This window comes from Perca fluviatilis, chromosome 16 (assembly GCF_010015445.1).
Source record: "Perca fluviatilis chromosome 16, GENO_Pfluv_1.0, whole genome shotgun sequence".
NCBI lineage: Eukaryota > Metazoa > Chordata > Actinopteri > Perciformes > Percidae > Perca > Perca fluviatilis.
Genome location: NC_053127.1, coordinates 17,925,637 through 17,943,325, shown reverse-complemented (window position 1 = coordinate 17,943,325; position 17,689 = coordinate 17,925,637). Strand labels below are relative to the sequence as shown.

The following is a 17,689-nucleotide window of genomic DNA, read 5'->3' as shown; positions in this document are numbered from 1 at the left end:
GATGTGGGGGTATGGTGAAGGGTATGTGATGATGTGGGGGTATGGTGAAGGGTATGTGATGATGTGGGGGGGCTATTTTAATTCCAAAGGCCAAGGGAACTTTATCAGGATGCATATTATCCAGGATCCATGAAATAACTGGCCTTTAAAAACAAAAATCTGCCGGCCTTTATGGGAATTTAACATAGGGGTGTACTTATTTATGCCCCCTGTATTTTAAGGAAGAACATTTATTTATTTACGATACATTATTCATTCACAAAGAAAATTGGTGTCCTTAAAGATTGGATTTTTCCTCATTTTTTTTAATTAAGGCATTAAGATCAATTTGCAAAAGATGATTTTTTTATTCCTCTTTTTAGTCAACTTTAGCATGGGTGTCCTAATTCTTTCACGACTGTAAATTATATATCTCAATCATCAGTAGCGAGTTGGAAGAATTGGACAAGCAATTCCAAGGGCCTGAATCCATACAGTGCAATACTGTCAATACTGAAAATAGTCTGAAAAGTTGGTACATGGGACCAAAGAAACAGTGTCTGGTAAACAGTAGTACATTACAGTAAAGAATGATGATGAAATATTACATCCATAGATACTGTATTCTAATTGGTTCATGCTCCACGCTAACTGGTGACAATGAATCTCTGTATCTTGAAACTTTCATGATCTAAACATGGAATATTGTTTGTCTGTTTCCATACAACCATGTATTAAGAGTAATGCAACAGTTACTTATCATTTTGAGTAGTTGCATGGATTGATAGTTGGATGATTGTAATGAAATGAATAGACAATTATCTGAAATGTAATGTGTGAATTGCTTTTTGAAATAGTAGTACTTTGATGTTAAGTTCTATCATATTTAACAAGTGATCTTTGTTAAATGAACAAATTATCTTTTGTTTATGTGTATTGTATCCAAGCAATTGAAAAAAGTGTTAAAGTTTTGAAAAATGTGTATTTTGATCATTGGTTGTGAGTTTTGTGTCTAGAGTTTTGAAAAATGACGTCATGGTTCAGAAATTAGTAGCAAAGTGATTGTAAAAAACTGTAACTACCAAAATAGTCTCCTCATAAAACCACAAATTCTCATTTTTACACACAGTTGTTTTTGTTTTTTTTACTTTGGAGAGAGCCAGGCTAGCTCTTTCCCCCTTTTTTATTATTTTATCCTGAGTTTATTACCTCCAGCATACTGCAAACATGACAGTGGTTTAAATCTTTGTGTCTAGAAAGTGAATAAACATAAATCCCAGAATATGGAACTATTACTTTAAATCCATATAATACAGGACCTAATCCTAAACATGTCTTTTGATTGTAAATCCAAGAACAGTCCAAAATACTAAATACGAGAAGTAAGAACTGTACAAATCATCATTGTGGAGAATTGTTCTCAGCATTCTTCATTTGGGAATATAGAGGTTTTTTTGAGAGAGGAGACAGGAAAAGTGACAGAGTGAAACTGGGATGCCACCAGTATATCTAACCACACTAACCACAAATTATGCACAGAGTATAAATCACAATAGATCAACTGTGATACGTTTTAATGAAATATTGGTTGAATAATCTTAACTCTGCTTCAGTCAATTACCATAAACTGAATGAAGATGAATAAGGGTAAGCCTGACCAGTTATTGTCCTATTGTTCTTCAAACTATAGCCCAATTGCAGTAAGACTAGGTCATGGGATTACATTCAACTGTTCTGCCTCCCTTTCTTTCTCATGCATTCATTCATTCCTCGCCAAGTTCACCAGGGCGATGCCAAGCGTGGAAGCAGCTTGCTTTCATCTGCAGTGGAGCAGAATAGCCATGAAAGGATCAATATCTCTGAAGAAGCAATACAGTGTGTAGATCCCCTGGTACCAGTGTATAACTTGGCTTCTTCCCAAGATACAATTCTGTGAGATGACAATGCCCTTATTCTGTTTACATTGCATGTATGTTATATGGAAAGAAAATATATTAAAACCCCTTGGTTGTGACTTTACTGGATGACAACCCCTGTCACCCGACTTTACCTCCTCCACATGCCTCACACTCATGGAAAGAATGGGGTTTGCATTCTTGCTTTTGCTGAGACGAGGCCTCCAGCATCCAATTATTTCACTACTTTAAATGCCTTCACAGCAAAACCCATTCAAAGGCCTGTTCTCTCTTTCTCTCCATGTAGGACGTGATTTCACTCCTTTATGTCTTTAAAGCCCTTCCTCTCCAGTCAGCGCTAGAATGCAATTCACAGTCTCTAAATGTGGCGCTGCCCCTTCTCTCCTATTACTCTAATCTGTGTGCCAAATGCCATGGGACAGATTACAGCTAAAACAGATGGGAGAAACAGTCTCAGGGTTTCCATAGAGGTAGTAAAGCCATCTCCAGGGAAAATGAACTCTCTGAATGATACTCATTCTCCCCAATCTGATATTCCTGTGGCCGCTGGACATCACTCTGTGATGAGTCCCTGTGAGGGAAAACCCTCTTCCTCATCCACTTATCTCCCTCACTCTTTACTTCTTAGAAAATCCTTTTTTGTGTGTAATCATAATCTCATCTGAGCGGATCCATCATTGCTACTGAGTTTATGCAGCAAAGGCCCCTAAAGGGATTCTGTAATGGGGAAAGTTTCTTTTCTTTTTTTTTTATTACTGGAGTTACTACATCATTTCAGCTTTATTTCTTTTTTTTTACACACGTAAAAAAAAAAAAGTATGGAGGAACTAAGGCAAGGAGGAAATCATTTCCATTTTATTTTTCTAATGTGTTGCACAGTCCATGCACTAAAATCATATCATATATATATATATATATATATATATATATATATATATATATATATATATATATATATATATATATATATATCATATCAAGATCATATAATTAATTATATATTAAAAGTGTACATGTATTTATCTTTTCAATCTATTTTATTTTATTATTACTGTCTACTTTCTTGTATTTTTTCCCCCTTTCTTTTGCTTTTCATTAGAACACACTACTATAAATGGAGAGGCACCTTTCACTTACAGGGAAAATACTGTACATATGTTTCGCATAGTGGAAAGTAACTAAATACATCTACGCAGGCAAGAAAACTGTTGTTTGAATTAAGGTTGCTTCACTTTCTTCCATTGCACAAATTATGATATTTTAGTTACCAGCATAGATTTCTTCTTTCATTTACCAACCCTCATCCCAGCTTGGGTTAATATGGCTCATGTAGAGTATCAATAAAAAACCCACTCAGGCTTTACAGCATTGTCCAGATTTAAATGTAAAAGGTTTCAATATGTGAACATCAGTGCAGTTCAGGTAAAGTTTCTATATGAAGACCTACACTCAATGATAACAAACACAAATTCAGGGAGTCTTTGATTTATTTGAGTGTTGTTTTCATTGGATGACACAAGAGGGAAGTCAGATTCACATTTGTTGATGCAGTAAATCACAGCGTAGCCAATAACAACAGTGTTTGTAACAAATCAATCACACAGCAGCCTAAACAACATCCTCACAATGGGAAGAGAAGGGAGCCACTGAAGGTGCTGTGGTTATCTCCATCGTCATAGACAGAATAGGTTGATGGGAGAACCAGGTGAATTGTATCTCCTGCTATCAGCTCCAAGACAACCGACTTAGTGAAATACTTATAAAGTTTTGCTTCCTTCCACTCCACATTAAACATGATCTTCTGGTTGTTCTTGAACACAAATACACCCATAAGACCTGTGTGGTTACCACACACAGTGAACTGGAGATAGTAGACCCCTTTGACTGGTGCTGTGAAGAAACCTACAGAGTAAAACATGAAACAAAGTAACTGCTTTATGTAGATGTACATGATCACACATGCTCATGTGCCCTGCAGTACATTACCTGTAGCTGGATTATAAGCATTGCCAATGTTGGTGAAGACCTTGCTGTATTTCAGTGTGGTGTCTGTGTTGTGTGGTCCAACATATCCTGCATCAGTCAGAGCTGTGTAAAAGGCCACCTTTGGTTTCTCTGTCAACACACAAAAAAACATCAATGTATGTCTAAAAACTTCACCTGGACTAAACAGGTTGTGTGTGTGTGTGTGTGTGTGTGTGTGTGTGTGTGTGTGTGTGTGTGTGTGTGTGTGTGTGTGTGTGTGTGTGTATTGTGTATAAGAGGTTACAATCGTCACCTGCATTTTCTCTCTCCAGCTGTTCAATTCTTGACTTGCTAACGAGAAGTTCAGTCTCAGTGCTGCTCAGTCTGGTCTGCAAGTCTGGATTTAATGCAAAGACAGGGAATTTCAGAGCAGAGCAGACTGTTAACATGCACAACAAACAGTGGTGGAAGAAGTATTCAGATCCTTTACTTAAGAAAAAGTAATACTACCACACTGTAAAAATACTCTGTTACAAGTAAAATCCTGCATTGAAAATGTTACTTAAGTAAAAGTATGCAAGTACCATCAGGAAATGTACCTAAAGTATTGAAAGTACTTAATGTAGAAAAATCCTTACATTTTAGAAAATGTAAACGATAAAAACAGTTCTGTCAGTCAACTACGTGTTTAATCTGATAATCATTTACAGTTTTTCTCAATTGTTTACACACAAATACTGGTACTTGAGACACAATGACCACAACATGTAACTCATGCACCAACCCCCTGAACCAATTCTGCTAAACTACAAGCATAATACCTGCTTTACACTCACATTGCAGTTCTAAAACACAATTTTTTCAAAACACTACACACAATTCTCTGCATTTGGCACAATTTCCATGAAGAAAATCTCTTGTTTTCACAAGGAACACACTGCTATTCAAATTCTAAAGTTAGATTGGCCTACTATGCACACTGTCTCATCACATGGGCAAACACCAGGCACACAGTTTTACAATTAGCAATCAGAGCTTTAGCATAAAAGGGCAACAGGTGAGCTCTTCTGTTTTGGAGCAATGGATGCCAACATTGGAAACAGAGGCAGAGCCAGGAGAGTGAGAGTGAGAGTGAGAGTGAGAGTGAGAGTGAGAGTGAGAGTGAGAGTGAGAGTGAGAGTGAGAGTGAGAGGACGAGGACGAGGACAGTAATCTCTGATGAGATCCGAGCCACTTTGGTTGAACATGTGGTCAACCATGGTCTAACAATGAGGGAGGCTAGGCAAAGAGTACAGCCAAATTTGAGCAGGTACACTGTAGCATCCATCATCCGGACTTTCCGAAATGAGAATAGGTAAGAAATCTACTCTCACTAGAAAATTGCAGTACTGCATATCAATAGAGTACTCAATGAGTACAGTAGTACAGTATTGCCTGTGGACTGTACTGTAGGACTGTAAAAATAAAGTATGTTTCAAGTATTTGGGAAATGTATTCCTACTTTGTATTCCTACACAGTATTTACAGTATTTTACTATTTGTTTGGCAGAACTGAAAGATTACCAACTCAAGGTGGTCGGGAATGTCTTCTGTCTCCTGAACAGGAAACTGAAATCATGAACATGGTCCTAGAAAATAACGCCATATTACATCAAATACAAAGAAAAATAATAGAAAACAATGTGATATTTTAAAATATTGATAGGGTAAGCTTATCAACACTGGATCGTGTCTTGCACAGAAATATATATTTATTTAAATTAATTAATTTATTTTACCTTTATTTAACCAGGAAGAGACTCATTGAGATTAAAAATCTCTTTTTCAAGAGAGTCCTGGCCAAGACAGGCAGCAGTACAACCACACATACAGTACATACAAACACAAAATACACAAAAACACTAGAAACACAAAAACACTAGAAACATAAAACAACTGAAACTGAAACAATCCTAAACACATCAGGCAAAACATCTACAGCCAGATGTGGCTGCCTCCAAGTCAATCAACATCCTCTTAAAAGTGACCAATGAGACCAGCTCAGTAAGTTTCATGGATTTCTGTAACTTGTTCCGTGTAGAGGGAGCAGAAAGAGCCAAATAACTGCGATATAACTATGTGCAAGTGAGTCCTATACAATCCCACAACTGATGCATACTCCCAACACTGTATAAATTATACATATTTCAGTATTGTAATCATAATGATTTGTGCTTCACAATAGTGACCACTCCATGTCTATTTCTGATATTGTCAGAAACATACATGTGTGTTTCAGAGAGTCCTTGAGCTAGAGGTGGCTGCAGTGGAGCACCAGTTCATCTTCATTGATGAGGTTGGATTCAACCTCAGAAAAAGACAAAAGAGGGGAAGGAATATCATCGTCCAGTGTGCCATTGTTGTCCCAGGCCAGCGCGGAGGGAACATCACAATGTGTGCAGCGATTACCCACCGCGGTGTCATCCATCACCATGCTACCCTTGGCCCCTACAACACTGCCCATCTGATCACATTCCTGGACACCCTACACAACACACTCATTCCACCAGATCAGATAGACGGCCCAGAGCAGCTCAGGTATGTTGTCATTAGGGAAAATGTAAGTTTCCACCGGGCTGCTCTGGTTCGTAACCGGTTTACTGCCCACCCACGCTTTTTAATTGTTTATCTCCCTCCATATTCTCCATTCCTCAATCCTATTGAGGGATTTTTTTCTGCCTGGAGATGGAAAGTGTATGACCGAAATCTGCAAACGCATATACCCCTTCTCCAAGCTATGGAAGACGCATGTGGAGATATAGCAGTTGTTGCTTTTCATGGCTGGATTCGCCATGCTAGGCGATATTTCCCCCGTAGCTTGGCCAGGGAAAACATTACTGTAACTGTATACAGTAAATTATTCTGTTTTGTATGTAGACCACTGTATGTGCAACTTTGTGTTGGTTGGGACGTACACTGTGTACATTTTTATTTGTGGGGAAAATAAAATGTATTACTATGTATTTGTGTGTTCTGAGTATAAAAACAATATTCTCAAATATTTTACAACACACTTATGTATGTACTGTCTGTAGTAAGTGTAATGCTGAACAAAAAAAAGGCCTAAGTCATTATGATGAATGGAGAGAAGTGTTTTCCATTCATCATAGCACATCAGTGTTCAACTGGTTCTTATAAATGTCTATTCATATGATGGTTTGTGTGTGTCATTTGAAAACAAAATACTATTTTGAGAAGAAATAACATTGTTTTGAATGTAAAGTTTCATTTTGCAGGAGCATTAAGGGGTTGTGTGTGTGTGTGTGTGTGTGTGTGTGTGTGTGTGTGTGTGTGTGTGTGTGTGTGTGTGTGTGTGTGTGTGTGTGTGTGTGTGTGTGTGTGTGTGTGTGTGTGTGTGTGTGTGTGTGTGTGTGGAGTTCTGAGAGTATGAGGCATGCTTTCAGAAAATTTGAACAATCGAGAAACTGTAAGACGGACTTGTAGGTTGTAATAAAACATTTTATAAACTACATGTGTTTTGTATGCAAAAATCTTAATTTGTAAAGTAACTAAAGCTGTCAGATTAATGTAGTGAAGTAAAATATTTCCCTTTGAAATGTATGAGTAGAAGTACAAAGTGGCATGAAAAGAAAAGACTCAACAAGTACCTCAAATTTCTACTTAAGTAGAGTACTTGAGTAAATGTACTTAGTTACATTCCACCACTGACAACAAATAATATACAGTGTCTTGATGACAGACATTCATGGTCTCCAGGATGAATTGCAATCACTTTTGTGATCTCTTAACTTTTCATCTAGTGCCACCATCAGGTCAAAATTTGACCTGATATTAAATGAGACCTATCATGCACATGTTCAGGTTCATACTTGTATTTTAGATTTCTACTAAAACCCTTTGGTATTACTGGAGACTAATGAGGCAAAACATTTTGAAATTGGTCCAGTATAGAGCTCAACAGTCCCACCCACAGCGGGTTACGGAAGTAAAAATACAATGCAATTTCTCCATTGGCAATTGGAGTATAAGCCATAAAATCGTTACTGTCGAAGGTAGACTTAAAACCAGCTATGACATGACTAAGCGATTGTATATGTTCATATAGACGCCAAAAATTCATGGGGCACCAACCTTGTTTTGAGATAAATGTCTTTTAATCGTGATTTCTTGGATAAATACTCCATTACCCACAATCCTGATTGGTGGAACTGAACCATCATGCGCAAGATGCTAATCCTGTTTTACAAGGATTTACAACACTGCACGAATCACAATTTGTTCCACGCTTCTGCCGTTAGCCTCTACCCGGAAGCTAACGTTAGTTTAGCTAACAGCTAATTTGGCTAACTGCTAGCTTACAGCTTGATTCAGTCTAAAATAATGTTTACTCAAAGAAAAGCAGGCTACAGCTGACGTAACAGCTGTTGTATTTTAATGGTTATTGTCAGGTTTTATTTTGAGGGTCTTTTAAAGTTATTACATGCTGTCTCAGCTAGCGGTTAGCCGAATTAGCTGTTAGCTAAACTAACGTTAGCGCCCTTTATTCAGTGGTGCACGGTGGTTTATGGGAGGAGTAGTTCCTTCACTCGATAATGAAAATATGTACACAGTCTTGTACCTTTGACTTTTTTTGGATTTTCTGTTCATTGTTTCACTCAACTCTTTATATACGGATTTTTCCAGACGTCAATGGGAGAAATTAATGGGAAATTTACTTTCCGGAACCCAAGGTCTCTCGGAGGAGGGGCGGTACTGTTGAGCTCTATTGAGCGAGAGCACTGTAGCCTGCAGCCACAGGCTTACTGTTGCTCAGGTGTAGTGATGTGACAACCGGCTCTTTTACGCGAGTCGGTTCAACCGGACGGTTGTTGGTTGGCGAACCGAGTCTATAGATTCGGTCAACGGTTCACGTGCCTGCAGCTGCGGCATCCGGCTACTCCTGGTCTCGGCAGTAGCCGGGTGCCCGCCCGGTCTGCTCGTGACAGCCTGTAACATTCACTTCTCTAACATTTAACTTAACATAACTAAGATAACGTGTATTTGTATGTGATGCACTTCCCAATCAATAATGTGTGAATTTCCGAACACAATCACCTAAGATGCATCAGAAACAAGGCTTGGTTAATAACTCAAACTTGCCGAGAACCGTTAGACAAACCGTTTGCTTATATACTCGAGCGGTTGTTAACGGTTACATTCGGTCTCGACTCTCGGCAGTGCAGACTCTCGGCAGTAGCCGGGTGCACGGTCTCTACAACTCTCTTAACAACTCTTTCGGTCCAATGAATCGTGCTGCTCGAGGTAGCCCATTTCCTGATTGATTCTACCACCACTCCAGTGGAGGCGCTAATGAGGTAAAAAACAGGAGTGAGTCGGTTCATTGACGTATGCCACTCGATTCTCCCGGCTCAGTGACACGAATCGGGTTAATAACCGGCTCTTCGGTCAGTTCGTCATCACTACTCAGGTGTAGCAACAGTAACTAAGGAGGGCAGGGCTTAGCGAAGGGTCAATCACGCACCGTCAATGTACTTTCACTAAAAGGGCTTGTTATGGCCACAAACGGGCTCAGATTGATATTAAACGTGTCTGACAACTTTTATGGAAAGGACTGTACAGAAAAATAGATTTGATGACTTGATCCTGTCTGTTTGTTACTGTGGCTAACAAGTCTCACTCAAACAGTAGTCTCATACTGAAATCTCGTGAGAGGTGACTTGTTACTGTAACACAGCGTAGTGTGAGAGTTGGAGAGAAGATTGCCAGGAAGAGTTTGTTGTGTTGGAGTTAATGAGGCGCATTTGCACCATAGGATTAAATTGACTGTTTTGTGGCTGCAGGCTACGGGGCTCTCGTTCTAAACTGGACCCTTTTCAAAAACTGTTGTCCCCACTAGTCAATTAGGCACAAAAACATGAGAAAACAGTGTCCATGTTGAAAAATACCAAAGGTTCCCTTTAATGTTTAAAAAAAAACACATTGTTTTTCTTATACTGTCTATCTAAATATAACTGTATTGCAAAGGTAGATCTCAAGCCGTGGGTGGAGATACTCAGATGGAGGGGGGCTTATTCTTATAAGCCTGCATGTGACATAGAATGGGGTGACAAATCTGAATGGCTTTTGAATCCAATGTTATCTGAGGCAGCCCACAAAAAACTGACTGGGTTGTCTTAGTTCTCAGTTTGTGGCCTTGTAGGCACCCAAATGTATGTGCACAAGCACTAAAAAGGGAGTTTTCATGATATGTCCCATGTAATAATAAGCATAGAAAATAACAAACCATGAAACGTATTAAACCATCATGTTTGTCAGTGAAATACCTGCATTCTCTTTTTCTAGGTCACTTGTTTTGCTTTCGGTGGCAGTCAGTCTAGTTTCCAAAGATCTCAGTTCTGTGGCTTGGACTGAAAAACAGAGGACGTTTGATTTGTTTGTGAAAGGTTAAATTAATTTATTACTAACACAATGAGCTTGTATTTTTCAATAAATGCAAATGAATAATCTTATCCATAATCTATAGATATTTAAAGATGTATTCTGGAACTCACAATAAGTGCATCAGTGCACTGACACACTTTATCACCTGCATTTTCTCTCTCCAGCTGGTCAATCCTGGACTTGCTAACAAGAAGTTCCCTCTCAGTGCTGCTCAGTCTGGTCTGCAAGTCTAGAGTTAATGCAAATACAGGGAATTTCAGAGCAGAGTAAACTGTTAACATGCACAACAAATGATATACAGCATCTTGAGCCTCATCTTATCTGTTGAAGTAATCCTAAAAATTTACTACAAAGTACTGTAAATGTCTTTACCAGAATTCTCTCTCTGCAGCATCGCCACGTACACCTTGAGCTCCACCACCATGTCTCTCAGCTCCCTCACCTCTGCCCAGATGTCAGGGGTGGTTTGCTTTGTGGTCCGCTCGGTCGATTCCTCACCTGCATTGCTTGGAGCCGTCTCTTGAAACTCGTTGATGTCACCCACCTCGCCAAGGCCTCCCCTCTCCCCCTGAGCCCCTGACCCACAAAGACCCAGCAGCAACAGCAGCAAACCAAGAACAACCCTCATTGTCCAGTTCCACGTCTTCACCAAGGTACAGAGGTAGAGTTGGCCGGTCTTATAAAGTCTCCAAACTTCCGCTGGCTGAACGAATGGGAAAAACAACAAGTGTTTTTGTTTGATAGTTTGATTCAAGGTCAGATGATTCAGTATGAGCTCTGTGCTGATGAGAAAATACAAGCTGCTACAGGCTGGTGGAACACTTTTACTATGACACCGTCTCATGCAGTCACAGCTGTGCATACACTGTGTTCATTAATACACACACAGACAAACAGAGAAACACAATTATCCTAATGCTGAGACCTTTAGTGTGACTGAGGGTTATCTGGTTAAATTGAGTGAAGTGAGTCAAACAGTCTCACTACTTATCTCATTCTCTATGATATATTATACATTAAAGGGGTGATAGAATGCAAAACCGATTTTACCCTGTCATAGTTGAATAACGACAGTTCGGTGGGTAAATAGGACATACATAGAAGCTCAAAATCCCATTGACACCCCTTTACTATGAAAATCTCATTTTTTGAAACTGCCGCTGAAAACGGGCGAAGTCAACCTCCCAAAAACCGGAACCTTTGTCACAGCCATGGGTGTATTAAGAGAACGGTCACGCCCCAACATTTACATAGGCTACACAACTGACCTGAGATCGGGTAGTCTTCTGAATCTAGGTCACGCAGATCTCTGCTATTCCATTACAAAATTCACTTCTGAAACTTTTTTATGCGAGAAATCAACCATATAAAGCTCAAATATGGGCCGCTTTACGAAAATGGATGGCTAATTGCAAATTTTCTCCGACTGTGTGTCGGAGTTTAGTGCCGGTGTTGGTGCTGCCTGGGTTGCTACATCGCCGCCCTGACTGCAGTGTCAGCGAGCTTTGCGCGCCGCAATCTTTTACCGCCAGCCCGCAGGTTCCAGTTAATCTTATAATGGGTATGTGTGTTGAGTTATTTAAACAAATAATCGGGGAAATAAACGCCTCTTGTCCTCGAGTCTCATTGATAGAGCCGCGGTGAGATGGAGTCCATCAATGAGAGCTAGCTAGCCTCCTCCTAACTCTGACATTCACAAAAAAAAATTTCAATTGAAATCCGAAATCGGACAAGTGTTAGCTAAGCTTTGTAAGACCTTGAGGACCTGTAATATTCATGCCGTGACGAAATTCAAACTGTAAATATACTTTAGTTATGCGAAAGTGAGCAAGCTGCGATATTTCCCCATTGTAATGAATGGGACATATAGCAAGCAGCTGCTCGGTCCTACAAAAGGCCTACCAGCGTTCATAAAAGTGCCTTAAAATCAAATCGGACACAACGGTTAGCTTTATAAGACATTGGGGGATGATGTTATATAAGTGGCGTGACGAAATTCAAACTGTAAATATAATTTAGTTATGGCGATAGTGTAGCTAGCTAGCTGCGGTATTTCCCCATTGTAATGAATGGGACATATAGCAAGCAGCTGCTCGTCCTACAAAGACGCCTCACGTTCATAAAAATGCCTTAAAATCAAATCGGACACAACGGTTAGCTTTATAAGACATTGGGGAATGATGTTTTATAAGTGGCGTGACGAAATTCAAACTGTAAATATAATTTAGTTATGGCGGCAGCTGGCCGCGGAGCCCCGTAGTGCAGTATCCACAAAGGGTGACTTTGCCCTGGGTATGGAGCCCGCAGCGGCCCTGTCGTCAGACTGTGTGGAGCTCCTAAAGTCCGACCGCGTCTTACCAAATTTGCAATTAGCCATCAATTTTTGTAAAACGGCCCATATTTCAGCTTTATTTAGTTGATTTCTCGCTTAAAAAAGTCTCAGAAGTGAATTTGGTTATGAAACATTGCAGTGTCTGGAATATGAGATTCTGTCGCTTCTCTAATGTGTATTGGGGATTCGCTCAACCAATCAGCGCGCGTCTCTAATGTATGCGTATGGCAAGTCGCTCAACCAATCAGCGCGCAGTTCATCTAAATATTCATGACCATACCATATTTGGAAGAAAAGCTCTTGTTACAAATAGGGCCAAAACACAGGGATGCATAAGGGCCAATAAAATATCAACCAGGCCATTTTCAGCCCAACCAATGTTACATACCCCATTAGGAGACCATAAGGAACAGTGTGAAATACCCTAAATAATCATTCTATCACCCCTTTAATATAAGAACTGCCCTTTTAGGACTTTTCACTTTATTCGATAGTGACAGTGGATAGACAGGAAAGGGGGAGAGAAAGAGAGGGGATGACACGCAGCAAAGGGCCGCAGGTTGGATTCGAACCCTGGCCGCTGCCAAGGACACAGCCTACATAGGGCGCCCCAAAATCTTTTATTTTTACTTCTTATCTTATATATTATTTGTTGTTGAATCACTGAAGCCAAGAGAAAGTTAATATGTGTTCTCTTGAGCCCTCTGGTGTTAATCTAAAATACTTTAACTGAGTTTGGACAACATAAGCTCCTTCAGACCGCTGAACTGTGGGGTCAAAGGTCAGGGTCAGATAATCATACATTCACTCTTAGTAGATATAAGGTACAAACTCTCCTGAAGCATTTTAATGGCTCACATTGTAAAGGTTTTGTTTAGATTGCTGATTATACAGTATTTTATAGTATTTTGGTTATGTTTTAGTTTACTTTAGATACATTTTTATAGACTGGACTTCACTTTGATATCAAATTAATTTCTGGTTATTAAAAACATTAAACAATAAAACATGAAAAAGTACTTTTTAGAGGCACTATAGACCAACACTAGAAGTTATTGTGGCTGTGGTTTATTTGACATAAACTCCTATAAGTGTTAAACACATTATTTTCCATATGTTTATCTGGCTGCAGATCCAAATGCAGGTGAAATAACAAATGTAAAGGATTGTGCTGTGTTGATGGAGGTTTAGCTCTCCTGTTGCTTTTTGGTGTTTTATTTAACTACATAAATTATGTTCACTCTTTATGTAAACAGATTGTTAGTTTGACTAAAAGTTGATGATTGAATGAAATCTCCAATATTGACTCAAAATGAGAAATACATATTTGTTCAAGCCCATGCCCTCTTACTGAAGTGAAGATGTCTATACAAACAATTTGATGCAGTGCCAAACATCTATCAATGGAGGGCGGTATTTCCCTGTTAGGGAGGAAGATTAGGGCCACATGTGAAAAAATTGATTGTTCTGAGAATAAAGTCAACATTCTGAGAATAAAGTCAGAATTCTGACTTTTCTCTCAGAATTCTGACTTTATGTGGCTCTTATCCTCTTCTGTACCCTTCTGTATGAAATGTATCAGCTGCAGTAAATTATTTTTACATTTAATTATGTTTTTTTGCTTGAGTAAGATTTTTAAATGCAGGAATTTAACTTGTAATCAAGTATTTTTACATGAATGTAATGGTATTTTTACTTAAAGTGACTATATGTAACTTTGGAATGTTTCTGAAACTGTGATACAATAATCTCTTAATGCTTTGGCTCGTGACACAGTGACAGTAGTCTATATCCTTGACGTTCCACTTCCAGGATTGCTCCGGTGCTGCAGCAAAATCTGCCGGATGCATGTATTTTCGCCGATTTCCGTTTCCTTTCGCTTTCTTTTTTTTTTGGGGCTATTTTAAACTCTGGTGGATTTCTGAGGACTATGGTTAACTGCTCCTCAGATCTCTGCATGGTAAATTGAGACATCTAGCTAGACTATCTGTCCAATCTAAGTTTGCTCTCACATGACTATTTTGCAGTGGCTCCGTCCGGCGCTTAGGTGGAGTGTGGAGTAGCCAGAGCCTCCTCCGCTCCCCAACGTGTGGATGGTCTGGCATAGCGAGACTACAGTGACAGTGATGATGACTTGTGCTGACAGTTACCAACATAGACTTTGTTTATCTACAAACAACTTTAATGAGTGTTTGATTTATTTTAATATTGTTTACATGTAATGAAGGAACGGAAGTCAGATTCAGAATCACATTATTTGATACATGCAGTAAATGTACAAACATTTGTTTTGGAGACAGTGGTGCAGAGATATATCAGCAGTTCTAAAGACTCACAGTGTAGCCAATAACAACAGTATTTGTGACAAATCTATCACACAGCAGCCTAAACAACATCGTCACAGTGGGAAGAGAAGGGAGCCACTGAAGATGCTGTGGTTATTTTGTATCGTCATAGACAGAATAGAGTCTTGGGAGAACCAGGTGAACTGTATCTCCTGATATCAGCTCCAAGACAACAGAGTTAGTTACATGCTCAACACTCGCTTTTTCCATTATCTCATCAGTAAGCATGATCTCCTGGTTGTTCTTGAACACAAATACACCCATAAGACCTGTGTGGTTACCACACACAGTGAACTGGAGATAGTAGACCCCTTTGACTGGTGCTGTGAAGAAACCTACAGAGTAAAACATGAAAAAAAGTAACTGATTTATGTAGATGTACATGACCACACATGCTCATGTGCCCTGCAGTACATTACCTGTAGCTGGATTATAAGCATTGCCAATGTTGGTGAAGACCTTGCTGTATTTCAGTGTGGTGTCTGTGTTGTGTGGTCCAACATATCCTGCATCAGTCAGAGCTGTGTAAAAAGACACCTTTGGTTTCTCTGTCAACACAAAAGTGAATGTCATTAGTGTGTGTGTGTGTGTGTCTGTGTTGTGTATAAGTTACAATCATCACCTGCATTTTCTCTCTCCAGCTGGTCAATCCTGGACTTGCTAACGAGAAGTTCCCTCTCAGTGGTGCTCAGTCTGGTCTGCAAGTCTAGAGTTAATGCAAAGACAGGGAATTTCAGAGCAGACTGTTAACATCAGAAATCAAAAAGCCTTTATTCTCATTGCATAGGAATACAACAAAACTAGTTGTGACACTCAAGTGATGCATTCCAACATAAAACACAAGAATGCACAATAAATAATACAGTATCTTGACCCTCATCTTATGTTGAATTAATCAATGTACTAGAAAGTGCTGTAAGTGCTCCTGACAAGATTACACACTTTACAACAGTTTAACACATAAAGAACATTATTAACACTCAAAAGGAAAAGTGACTAGTCTTTACCAGAATTCTCTCTCAGCAGCAGCTCCATGTGCACCATGTTGAGGATCAGCTGTTTTCAGTTCATTCACCAGGCTCTCGCTATCCTTCATTCTGGCCTCCATGTTCCTCAGCTCCACCACCATGTCTCTCAGCGGCCTCACCTCTGCCCAGATGTCAGGGGAGGTTTGCTTTGTGGTCCGCTCGGTCGATTGCTCACCTGCATCGCTTGGAGCGGTCTCCTGAAACTGGCTGATCTCACCCACCTCGCCGAGGCCTCTCCCCTCCCCCCTGACCCACACAGACCTAGCAGCAACAGCAGTTCCACGTCTTCACCAAGGTACAGTGGTAGAGTTGGCCGGTCTTATATAGTCTCAAACTTTAACTTCCGAGTTTTTTTTTTTTTTTAGCGGGGGGAAAGATTTCAGCCATAGATGATTCAGTATGAGCTCTGTGCTGGTGAGAAAATACAAGCTGCTACAGGCTGGTGGAACACTTTTACTATGATACCGTCTCATTATGAATTGAGTTGGTTGTAAAGCTGGATGTTGTGATAATTAGCTACATTTGATCTCCACAGAATAGTATAAATACCGCCCTCATGTCATTTCAGTTACAAATGAATGGGCTTGATTTGCAAAGACCTGTGAAACTCTGACAGACTGAAGTGTAAACTTACTTCCACTAAAATAAGTTTTTAGTCCTAAATCATAACAGGTGTTTCAAAACACGAGGACCCCGAGGGGTGCTTAAGGGGTCCCCAGCAAAAAGGGGAATAGTTTTCCATCCTTAATTAACGCAATGACAGAATGTGACTATTTTGGTCAATGATTTCATACATTTTCTATAATAAAACATCTAATCTAACATCTAAAAATCTTATCAGTTGGGGCTGTGGTCTATTTTGTGGTAATTTGTACCCGTTTAAGGGTCCTTGACATGAAAACGTTTGGGAACCACTGCCCTAGGGTACAATTTAGTTTTGCTTGAAAATCATTTCTTAACACTGGACTCAAATTTGTCTAGAAAATTCCATTCTAAAATAACAAAAAAAGAATAATTCTTTTTACAATTACAGAACTCAAAAAAAACACGTATGGTGATGTTATTTAAGGATTTATAGCACAAATAAATAAGGTCAAAGATGCAAATTGAAGCACTTAAGCAATGCGTTGATGGAAAAAAAGAACACTTCCACTTGGACATTTGACACAATACCATTTACACAAGACCAAGATTAGCCCTACTCATGAAGGGCAATAATGAACCAATTATTCGTCACTGTTCAGTCTATCATAATGTCAGTCTCACAGAGCGGTCCAAATAAACTAACATGCAGAATTTCTGGCTGTATGTTTGGTATCCAGCCTGTCCCTTTTTGAGGATGTAATGAGGAGTGTAATGGAATAAAAGTTCACTCAGTTAACCCACCTCTAGATTTGTGAAATGCAGCGCACACGCTGTTGTCAAAAATCTTTACAATGTGAATTACTACTAGACTTAGGCCTGCACAATAAATAGTTATAAAATCGCGATCTCGATTCAACCCCTGTTCGCGATATAATTTTTAAACGACTTTTTTTCTCCTTCAATTAATTTATTGAAAGCATTTGACATTAACATGTTTTAATTATGTAAAGACATGTTCAAGGAGTTCAGAGAGAGCCTGTATCAGGGTCATATTTAGTTCAATGGGTTAAATGTCACTATTTTTGGTAGCCTACTTTA

The 17,689-nt window shown here is 39.3% G+C and overlaps 1 protein-coding gene and 1 pseudogene across 2 annotated transcripts; both read right to left on the bottom strand.

The window, feature by feature from the left end:
* Positions 1-3,373: 3,373 nt before the first annotated feature.
* Positions 3,374-17,656, bottom strand: LOC120543647. Of its 2 annotated transcripts, XM_039776789.1 has the most exons (7): positions 16,390-17,656; positions 10,674-11,057; positions 10,447-10,530; positions 10,184-10,267; positions 4,174-4,257; positions 3,882-4,010; positions 3,374-3,797 (listed from the first exon to the last, which is right to left on the bottom strand). In XM_039776789.1, exons 1-7 carry the CDS (start codon positions 16,391-16,393, stop codon positions 3,517-3,519), a joined length of 1,050 nt encoding a protein of 349 aa, XP_039632723.1. In that variant the 5' UTR covers positions 16,394-17,656; the 3' UTR covers positions 3,374-3,516. The 2 variants fall into 2 exon arrangements, with proteins under 2 accessions (XP_039632723.1, XP_039632724.1); XM_039776790.1 differs by lacking the exons at positions 4,174-4,257; positions 10,184-10,267 and having other exon boundaries at positions 3,882-3,983; positions 10,674-11,123; positions 16,458-17,656.
* On the bottom strand, positions 14,798-16,342 carry LOC120543648 (annotated as a pseudogene).
* Positions 17,657-17,689: the final 33 nt, after the last annotated feature.